We start from the raw sequence: 10,332 nt of genomic DNA, 5'->3' as shown, positions 1-10,332 counted from the left end.
ACACATAGCTCCACCATTGATCTCAGCACAGCAAGGCAAACGACTCCGGATTCCTCTTCTCTGGCTACAAGCTCAAAGGCTCAGGCCAGCTATACCAGGATGGTAAACTGAGTGAGGACGAGATGAAGCCATTCCTGGATGACAACTTCATCCATGGTGATGACTGGTTGAAGCTCGATCCTGTCCAAGGAGGAAAAAGATTGACGTGGTTTAGTTGACAAGTTCAGCTGGTAGCATCCTTTGTTCTCGCTTATGACAACAAGTTCAGCCCAAAGTCTGTTCTTTGATTTCTCTTTTGAGACATTGCATTCCAGATTGAGCGTCCTTTGTTCTCCTCTTATGGGTTCATGGAGTAAAAACAGTTTAGTCATGGTAAGCATAGCTTGTTCTTGCATGGTGTTCAAATGTTTGAAGTTTGCTTGTTCTGTTAATTTCAATTGGGAAATTTGAAGAGTATTAAAGTTATGGAAAATTCTAATGGTAGCCTGAAATCTATCACAAAAGGAACAAGGTAAACACACCAAGTTATGGAAAATTCTAATGGTAGCCTGAAATCGTACCCCTTTTTTTAAAAGGGGGGCAGCCCCGGCCTCTGCATCAACTAAGGCCTTGTTTGGATTACCGTTTTAGTAACAAACTCTCTTAAAGCTTTCTTCGAATAAGTCTTTCGCTTGACTTGGCTCAACGGCTTTAGTTCAGTAAATGCTTTCGTATGAAGCTTGAGTCAAGTTTAGTCTCATGCAATGAAGATCGTCAAGCAATCATTGCTCGTCTCTCCGAAACCTATTTACTCAGATACCTCTATAGAAAAAAAATACAGACCTCTGTCCATCGTTTTGTTTCCGACTAGAAATCTGCTAATGGCCGGTAAGTTACCCGTGTAAAATAAATACGTTTGTATTTAATTACACCGATTCCAAGCGCGGCCTAATCGAGTTCACATGAACAGTCGGCGAGCCGCGCGCTTGCGCACGCTGACGAGAGACATGTCATCCACGACCGGCCCGCAGAGTGTGCCGTCGACCTTCATGTGGTGGTGAAGGCTCTGGAACACCACACGCGTGAGGTTCCCCACCGCCACGAAATCGAGTATGGCGCGCCTGTACCCGCCTGTGCCCTGGGACTGGTACTGCACTTTCAGGTTCGCCGCCGCCACAAAGGCCTCCACGACCATGGACACCTTGCACCCGTTGGCCGCGTCCCCGACGTAGAACTGCAGCCTGTACGATCGCCCGGCCACGGTCGCCACCTCCTGCACCAGCGCCGTCTCCCTTCCGGCCACCAGCTCGACGGCCCGCGCGCCGTGCGGCACCCTGTACCTCGGCGCGTCCACGTACTTGACGACCTTGGTGCTCGACATGATCATCCACCCCGGCAACGGCGAGCAGTTGTCCTCGTCCATCGGCGGCACCAGAACCCCCCACGGGCAGTCCGGGAAGATGTACGGTCCGTCCTCAAAGTCGCCATTCCTGAGCATATTGCCTGTTTGAGTTGAATTACTTGCTCGTTAGGAATCACTAGGACTCGCCATTCCTGAGCATATTGAATCTTCAGATCCATGTGGGAAGCTAGCGATGTTACCTTTGGTTTTCGTGGGAGGCTGGAGGGTCTTGATGGCGATGGCGTCAATGACGGGGCCGCATGCCGGGTCCTCCTCGACGCCGGGGTTGTGGATGGTGAGCCACACGGCGCTATGCTTGGCCCTGAAGGCCCATGAGTAGGAATCCCAGCCGCCGCTGCTGTACACGGTCTGGACGGGGAGCACGCCGGAATCCGCGGCGACGGACACGTTGAGCTTCTCGGCTTGAGCGCAGGTGCGCGCCGCGCTGAAGGTGATGGAGTAGTAGGCCCGCCGCGTGACTCCGATGTTCTGCCGAATGGACGCGTCGTTGCCCAGGCGCACGGCGCTGGCGCCCTCCGGCACCGCCACGATCATGCCATCCTGCTGGTGCCCCGACTGGATGTACTCGACGAACCCCGAGATCTCCCAGTTGGGTATGGAGTGGCGCCCCATCACCACCGTGCCGTTCAGCTGGGACTTGGCTGGCCCGTCCTTGAAGTTACCGTTCGGTAGTAGGCCTATGCACACAAGATGATCCCACACGTGACGTATTAGCCATAAAAAGCATGGTAACGCAATTCATACATTGCGGCCGCAGAAAGCTAGGACACATGAGCCGTGCAAATGAGCTTTAGATCTATTTTGCGTTCAAGATTTTTAGTTGAGCGTGCTCTAAATTTGTTGCCTTGGACTTGGCGCAGCCTACAAGCTAGATGAATAGTATTTGACTAAATTTCCATACCGCAGTACTCTGGATATGCGTAGTATTAATTGTACTCTCTTCGATCCATATTACTTGTCGCTTAAACCGATCCATATTACTTGTCGCTCAAACGGATGTATGTAGCACTGAAATGAACCGGAGAGAGTATAAAAAATAGTGCCAATCTTGCTATTTGTGCTTACTTACGGCGCATTAGCTAGGAGTCACACTGTCAAAGTTTTGACAGCATGCTCCTTGAATGTAGTCTGGAATGAAATGCATATACAAGTCATGAACAGGGCAAGCAATAATACAGTACGTTAACATTGTCACCGAAACTAACAAGTACGTACGAGAACAGAAAGCTCAGCAACATGAAGCCTACTCACGGAGGGATGCCCTGCTATGCTAACGTAACGTATACGAGCACCAATTTGCGAGATCTTACCGTCCGTGACGGCCGAAACCGCTCGAGCAGCAACGCCGACGAGCACGAGCAGTGTCATGCACCGGCACTGCATTCCCATGCCCATCTCGATCTCTCCGTGTCTGGCGAGCGCTGTCTGATCCTGAGCTCCCAAGGCTCAACTCAGCTGGAGCTTTTAAACAGGGAGTGGTCGATGAGCGAGCAGTGCGGCCATAATGGCTTCCAGGGCACGAGAAGGACAGCCAAACATACCTCGGGTCTCTCATTCGCTTCCGGTTGCTCTACGCTTCAGTTTCCTCCGCAGCGCCCAATGCAGTGCAGCAGCCTCGGGTTTGGGAGCTCCTAGTCAGCGCTGCAGGCGCCCGTTAACGAGCTGGCGCCTGCAGCGTCGCTGGAATGGGCCGGCCCAACGCGCGCTTGTGTTCGCTGTGAAAGTGAAAAAGCAATAAAAAGTAAGGACGGCTGGGGATTCGACCTCAGGAACGGATTGTTGCGACTGCACCTCTCCAACCACTAGACCAAACTAACTTTGCTGTCTACTACAAGAAAACAGAGCTAGTTAACCTTTTCGTGCAGTAAAACATTAATATATACTCAATATAAATTTTCTCAAAAAAGAAAACGTGAATTTAAAAAAAATCATCAAATTTTATGAAAAGTTTCATAAAAATGAAAAAGGTTCATTGATTTTCAAAAAAAGTTCATTGAATTCAAAGAAAGTTCATCGGATTTGAAAAAAGTTCATCGAATTCAAAAAAAGTTCATCAGATTCGAAAAAAGTTCATCGTTTTTGAAAAAAGTTCATCGGTTTTGAAAAAAGTTCATCAAATTCGAAAAAAGTTCATCGAATTTGAAAAAAAGTTCATCAAATTCGAAAAAAGTTCATCGAATTTGAAAAAAAGTTCAGCAAATTTTGGAGAAAGTTCATCAGATTTGAAAAAAGTTCATTAAATTTTTAAAAAAGTTCATCGATTTTGAAAACAGTTCATCAGATTCAAAAAAACTTCATCGGATTTGAATAAAAGTTTATCGAATTTGAAAAAAAGTTCACAAATCTGAAAAAAGTTCATCAATTTGAAAAAAAAAAGTTCATTGAACTCGGAAGCAAATGGAACGAATAAATGGCGTATAGATTAGAATGTTACCACAGCTGCGCTTGTTGGCGGGTTGGTTAGAACAGGCAATCTTCAATTGGAGTTCGCAGGTTCGAATCCATTCATAGCGCTCTTTTTTTGGCTTTTAACAGAAAAGGTTGGAAAGCAAAATGGGCCGAGCCCAAGTAGCCGCGCCCTTCAGGCGCCCGTTTGCTCGCGGGCGCATAAGCGCCGAATAGGATCTGCCTCGGGGTTTGGGGACGACGCGTCATTGGTAAAGCGGCTCGCTATGTGGGCTGGGCCGTACCGATGACGCTAGTTGCGTAGCCCCAGGCCGAGCCCAAGTGCGTACTGGGCTGCCATGCCGCCAAACGGCCTAGCCACAAGGTTGTCCACTTCTTCCCTAAAAAATGGAATAAGGTTGTAGTTTCTCAGGAAAAAAGAATGGAACAAGGTTGTCAACTTGCTCTGCTGTAGAAAAAGAGGTCTACTCCCGGCACCCGGCGCTGCAGGCGCCGCATCTATCGGCTCGGCTGCCACGATGCCGCGTTATGCGCTCGTGTAAATCTGCCACGGACTATGCGTCTTGCACGGGCTGCTGTTCTATCATTCAAAAGTTACTTGCCTCCCAAACGTGTAAAGAATACTTAAAATGATAGTATTCCCTAATGTAAATTATCCATGATACATTACAGAACCCTGGTTTACAACTGCCGAGCACTCGGAGTTTTAGACCCCTCTGTAGTTACTCCATGACGGAAGGAGGCCAAAATATTCGCGTCACAAACTACCTCACCATCATACACTGCGGCACAGCACAATCACAGAAGCAGCCGGCGAGCATGGCTCTGCGCGCAGACGAGCGAGGCGTCGTCGACGACGGGCCCGCAGACCGTGCCGTCGGACTTCATGTTGTAGCTCGCGCTGACGAACACCACCCGCGTCCGGTCCTCCGTCGCCGTGAACTCGAGCACGCCGCGCGTGAACCCGCCCGTGCCCTTGGATTCATACGGGACCGTCACCCTCCCGCTTCCCGCGTAGGCATCGACGGCCAGGGAGCCCATGCACCCGTCGGCCGCATCCCCGACCGAGAACTCCATCTTGTACGACAGCCCCGGCACGGTGCACACCTCCTGCACCAGCGCGCTCTCCGCGCCGAACACCAGCTGCACGGCCCGGGCGCCCTGCGGCACCGCGTAGTGCGCCGCGTCCACGTACCTGACGGACTTGGTCGACGACATGATCACCCACGGCGACAGCGGGGAGTACCTGTCCTCGTCCATGGGCGGCACCATCACCCCGCACGACGTGCTGGGGCAGATGTACGGGCCCTCCTCGAAGCCCCCGTTCTTCAGCATGTTATCTGCCGGCCGGAGTATTTCGTTAGTTATCTTGGGCGAATCCATACAAAAATCACGTACGTAGCTATAACGAAAACGAGAGGGTACGTACAGTTGCTTTGTTGGGGTGGCAGGAGAGTCCTGATGGCGAAGGAGTCGACGAGGGGGCCGCAAGCGGCGTCTTCATCGTATCCAGGGTTATGGACGGTGAGCGACACGACGCTGTCCTTGGCCTCGAACGCCCAGCAGTAGGAATCCCAGCCGCTGCTGCTGTACACCGTCTGGATGGGGAGCTCGCCGGACTCGGCCGCGACCGTCACGTTCAGCTTCTCGGTCTGAGCGCACGTGCGCACCGCGCTGAAGGTGATCGCGTAGTGCGTCCCCGGCGTCACGCTGAGCTGCTGCTGGACGGAGGCGTCGTTGCCCAGCCGCACAGCGTAGGCGCCCTCCGGGACCGGCAGGACCATGTCCCCCTGCTTCTGGCCCGAGCAGATGTACTCCACGCACCCACAGGCCTCCCACCGCGGTATCGCGTAGCGGCCCGTCACCCTTGTCCCGTCCATCTGCGACCTGTCCGGCGCTTCCTCGAAGTTGCCGTTCGGCAGGAGGCCTGATGAACATGAAAAAAATGACACAACACAGCTCCCGGCATGATTAATCAGCTCGTCATACGAATGCATGCACTAGAAATGAAACACACAAGCAACACAGCTTGAAAGCTCTCACCGTCGGTGGTGTCCGAGGCCACGAGAGCAGCCATGCAGACGAGCAGGAGCAACGCGACGCAACGGGGACCTTGCACCATCTCTCTTCCCCTCCTCATCATCTGCGTTCCTGTCTTGCGGCACAGCGAGTGAAGCAGTGGTGCTTTGAAAACTAGAGAAGGCTGTGATCTAAGTTTAGTGTACGCACTAGCTCAGTGGTGTGTGTCCAATTATAGCGGAGACTTCCTGCTCACTGATTAAGGATCTCGAGGCAGCAGTTATTTCAGAGTTGACTACCGTATCACCGGCAGGATCGAGAGACAACGATAGCAGGTAGCATCTCTTGGATTCTAGGCCGCTCTGCCCGCGTTTATCTAAATATTTACTCTCTCCTTTCCGGTTTATAGAGCTTATCTCAAAATTTTAGTTTTTTTATTTTATAAGGTTCAATTTGGTTGTTTCCCATCACATGTTCAGATTCTAAGGTGCATTAAATCATTCAATGCAAAAATTAAGAAAAAATTGACCAATGCATGTAATTTATGCATGCATGCATTGCAATTAATGCATTGATAAATATATTTTTTTGAGGAAAACAAGAGCATTAGTTCGGTGCTTTTGCAAACTCTAAAAGATATTCCACCACTCACCATCTATCTTAGGGCTTGTTTGGTTTCAAATAAGTCACCAACTTATAAGTCGAAAAGTGAAAAAAGTGACTTATTTTGCCAAGCAGACCCGACTTATAAGTCACCCCAACTTAAAACTTATAAGTAACCCTCTTTTGTGTGGGTCCCACCACCTGCATGATGTTGATTGGTGTGAAAAGGTGTGTACGGTGACTTATAAGTCAGGTGACAACCAAACAGACATGACTTATAAGTCATTGGTTTTAAGTCACCTGACTTATAAGTCAGATGACTTATTGGAACCAAACAGGCCCTTCGTTGGTCAGATTTTTGAATTGAACCTTATAAACCGGAAAGGGGGGAGTAAAAATCTAAGAGTAAGTACAATAAAATGACATAAGCAGACTATAAGAAATAGAATAATATATCTTTGCTTAGTTAGAGAAGAGAGAAAAGAAGCGGGCTCTTGGTTACTAACCAGCTGCAACACGAGACTCAAGACGCTTTGTGTGGCTGTGTAGTGGGTCAACTATTGATAAACTAGTACACATTTTAAACTTACTATTATACATTGCCGGCTAAGAGATTAATTGTAGATGACATGACAACTCCTTATCAGGGCCGGCCCTAAGGGGGGACAGGAGGGGCGGCCGCTCCGGGCCCCCGGTATGAAGGGGCCTCCGATGGATTGGTTTCCATATACGTACATGATGTTGCCCATGCAACAGATCGACTGATTCCAAAGAAATGAGAGAGAAAAAGGTAACAGACTGCAATCTTCTAGACTTGCCGCACGGGCGCTATCTTCTCGCCTTCTACTCCGCTTCACAATTGGCAACGAATTAGCGTTTCCGGCTGATTCCGGCTGCGTCCCCGGCTGTGTATTCTAATCATGATTTTCTGTTGCTGCACGTGATTAATGGTAGAAGGTAATGCAATTTTTTAGATTCCAATCAACCTCCTCTTCAATGCAAATTCCTCTTTTTCTATGAACTTTATTTAGATCATTCATTCGTTTCATGAAGATCATTCCCATACATATTTCGTTACTATTAAGCAGCAGCAATATCTTGCAATTTTCTAATTCTACATCCGTACAGGTACGAAAAAAAATTCTATGAGACCAGGTCTCACGGGTTAGCAGGTGAGACCCATCATGATGGATGACATGTGGCATTCAGAAATCACAAAGCATCTACCCCATCCCCCCACCTGAAATCACGGGGGAGAGATTAGATGCTTTGTGATTTGTGAATGCCATGTGTCATTCATCAGGGCGGGTCTCACCTGCTAACCGTGAGACCTGGTCTCATATAATTTTTTTCCGGTACTGTACCTTGTTCCAAGCCTTTCTTAGCAAAATTTTATTTAATTAATAGTGCTTTTAATTTCTTGTATCATATGTTTGTGTGCTAATTAGTAAGACGTTATCTAGAAAGTATCCATTTGGTAATGAGTGAAGAAAATAAACTTGCATATGAGTTGATTGAAAATCAGAAAGTAGATAGTATTATTTTTTCTAGAACAGATCCTACAAGTACTTCTTCTAGAAATTCCGAGGAATGTCTTTAGTTACTATTGAAGAATAGGTACGAACATAACTGAAACATATAAGTGCCGACTGAAAAGAGCAACCATTTTTTCTGTGAATGTTTATGACCTTGGTTTGTTGTATAGTCTACATGACAAGGCAACATAAATATAGTGCATTGAGTATTTACTTGCAATTGAAATAGAGAAATTTTAGCTTTAGGGCCCCTTATTGTTGTCTTGCCCCGGGCCCCTGAAATCTCAGGACCAACCCTGCTCCTTATAGCCGACTGTCGGCTGTATTATTAACCATGCTCTAAGAGCAAGTACAATAAGGTGACATAAGCAGTCTATAAGGACTAGAATAGTATATCTTTGCTTAGTTGGAGGGGAGAGAAGAGGACAGAGAAGAGAAGCAGGCTCTTGGTTAGTAGCCGGCTCTAGCACGAGCCCCAAGACGCTTTGTGAGGTTGTAAGATGGGCCAACTACTAATAAAATAATACATATATAAAACTTACTGTTGCACATGCCGGCTACAAGGTTGGCTCTAGATGACATGGCAACTCCTTAGGCTAGCCATCGTGAAGGTATCTTAGGTAGTAACTTAACACATCCCAAGATAAATTTGCTTATGTGGCAAGTATTTAATGAGGAAAGAAGTGCTTGTGGTAACATACTCCTGAGGCAAAATGAGTCTATGAGCTAAAAAATGAAGCCATCTATAACACTACTAGTATGTTATTTTGCACTATGAAGGTAGTAACATAGACTAGTGTCATATGCATGACACTAGTATAAGTTACTCCCACTATGACCAGCCTTATAGCCGATTGTTGGCTATATTATTAACCACGCTCTAATCCGTCAAATTAACCTGCCGCCGTTAGCTGCAGGATGGCACTAGTAGAAAAAGGGCCTATTGTCCCGGTTCGTCAGGGCCATTTGTCCCGGTTTTTGAACCGGGACTAAAGTGTCAGTACTAATGCCCTAGACCTTTAGTCCCGGTTCTTACATAAACCGGGACAGATGGGCCTCCACATGGCCGGTGCGGCGAGCCCGGGCAGGAGGCCCTTTGGTCCTGGTTGGTGGCACCAACTCCACGCATCAGCATTTCAGGTGTTTTTTTGAAAGGGTTAATTCAGGTGGGGGGTTAATTTAGGTGTTTCATATATCGTGTTAGCTAGCTAATTAATAGAGAGAAGTGTCCTCTCTTATCTCCGTGCTTGGTCGACGCTACATACTATACGTATAGAGAGGACTAGACACGCTAGCTAGTAAGCAAATAAAGGAAACAGAAGATCGTCATGAACGTATGCATGCAAAGAAAAGTGATATCGACCACCTCTCCTTCTCTAAGAGATTGGTCGAACAACAAGTTCTCGTATATCTATCCGACGCTACATACTGGCTACATATATACAATATAAGTATCTCTTACAATATAATCTCCTAATTAAAAACGAGCTGATTAGGGTCCACATGGTATTCTCCGTCTTTAGCGATCACGTGGTCAAAAAAGAATGCCGCCAATTCCTCTTGAATTCCTTGCATACGATCTGGTGGTAGGAGTTCATCCCGCATCTGAAATATCTAATTTGAAGAAGGGCGTCAATACATATATATGGATAAATGAAACTGAACACAAATGATGGTAATAAAATAAAATTGTGAATGTTATTATTTACGCACTTCATATTGTTTGTCAGAGTAGCCCCGCTCACAGGTCGTGTGGCGGATGGACTCGCAAATGTAGTATCCATAGTAATCATTTCCTTGTTCCTGTCACAACCACTTTACAAGAAATAGAGGTCAATCAAACTGATAATTAGCAAGCATGCTAAATGGTATTGATGAAACTAGCGCTTGAATCACTAGGAGATGCGTGGTACATGCTACTATAGTACTTACTTTCGGGTGTCTAAATTGCAGCTTCTTCGGCAGTCCCAGAGTTTTTGAGGTGAATTTTTTCCAAACCCTACCAGACAGAAAACAATTACTTGATATCGGTAAATGAACAAAGTTGCCGATATGGTGCGATAATGATCGATTTAACTTACTTCTCTAGAATTTCAGTCATGTCCGCATACTCCTTGGGATCTTTTCATGTCGAGTCTAAGACGGTTACTAGTCCCTGCTCAAGCTTAATCTCTAGGAGAATATAGTGGAACCTGCGCACGCATGCATAACTCATCAGTTATACATTACTATAACCTCGACTAATAAAGAAAATCGAATATGCACAAGACAGTAACACTCACTTGAATTCGTAAGGGAAGAGTATTATAGCTTTGTTTTGATTTAATACAAACGATTGTAGCAGCTTAGCCTCGTATCTTTGGCCTG

At 47.1% G+C, this 10,332-nt stretch overlaps 2 protein-coding genes across 2 annotated transcripts; both read right to left on the bottom strand.

Moving 5' to 3' along the window:
* Positions 1-782: 782 nt before the first annotated feature.
* On the bottom strand, positions 783-2,822 carry LOC119367981. The gene is made up of 3 exons (XM_037633351.1): positions 2,713-2,822; positions 1,582-2,079; positions 783-1,482 (listed from the first exon to the last, which is right to left on the bottom strand). The coding sequence occupies exons 1-3, from the start codon at positions 2,795-2,797 to the stop codon at positions 938-940; spliced, it is 1,128 nt and encodes a 375-aa protein (XP_037489248.1). The 5' UTR covers positions 2,798-2,822; the 3' UTR covers positions 783-937.
* Positions 2,823-4,420: 1,598 nt separating this feature from the next.
* LOC119367980 lies at positions 4,421-6,011 on the bottom strand. Its single transcript, XM_037633349.1, has 3 exons — positions 5,852-6,011; positions 5,238-5,735; positions 4,421-5,148 (listed from the first exon to the last, which is right to left on the bottom strand). Exons 1-3 carry the CDS (start codon positions 5,949-5,951, stop codon positions 4,607-4,609), a joined length of 1,140 nt encoding a protein of 379 aa, XP_037489246.1. The 5' UTR covers positions 5,952-6,011; the 3' UTR covers positions 4,421-4,606.
* Positions 6,012-10,332: the final 4,321 nt, after the last annotated feature.

The sequence above is a fragment of the Triticum dicoccoides genome, chromosome 2B, assembly GCF_002162155.2.
Source record: "Triticum dicoccoides isolate Atlit2015 ecotype Zavitan chromosome 2B, WEW_v2.0, whole genome shotgun sequence".
Classification (NCBI taxonomy): domain Eukaryota; kingdom Viridiplantae; phylum Streptophyta; class Magnoliopsida; order Poales; family Poaceae; genus Triticum; species Triticum dicoccoides.
The sequence above is the reverse complement of the archived record's forward strand: the minus strand, read 5'-3'. Positions and strand labels throughout refer to the sequence as shown.

Excerpts from the sequence above, each read along its gene's own strand:
- LOC119367980 (XM_037633349.1), bottom strand. The coding sequence starts at position 5,951 with ATGATGAGGAGGGGAAGAGAGATGGTGCAAGGTCCCCGTTGCGTCGCG. Across the intron at positions 5,736-5,851 it reads GGCCTCGGACACCACCGACG|GCCTCCTGCCGAACGGCAAC; the intron begins GTGAGAGCTTTC and ends CATGTTCATCAG. Across the intron at positions 5,149-5,237 it reads GCCACCCCAACAAAGCAACT|ATAACATGCTGAAGAACGGG; the intron begins GTACGTACCCTC and ends TCCGGCCGGCAG.
- LOC119367981 (XM_037633351.1), bottom strand. The coding sequence starts at position 2,797 with ATGGGCATGGGAATGCAGTGCCGGTGCATGACACTGCTCGTGCTCGTC. Across the intron at positions 2,080-2,712 it reads GGTTTCGGCCGTCACGGACG|GCCTACTACCGAACGGTAAC; the intron begins GTAAGATCTCGC and ends TTGTGTGCATAG. Across the intron at positions 1,483-1,581 it reads GCCTCCCACGAAAACCAAAG|GCAATATGCTCAGGAATGGC; the intron begins GTAACATCGCTA and ends CAACTCAAACAG.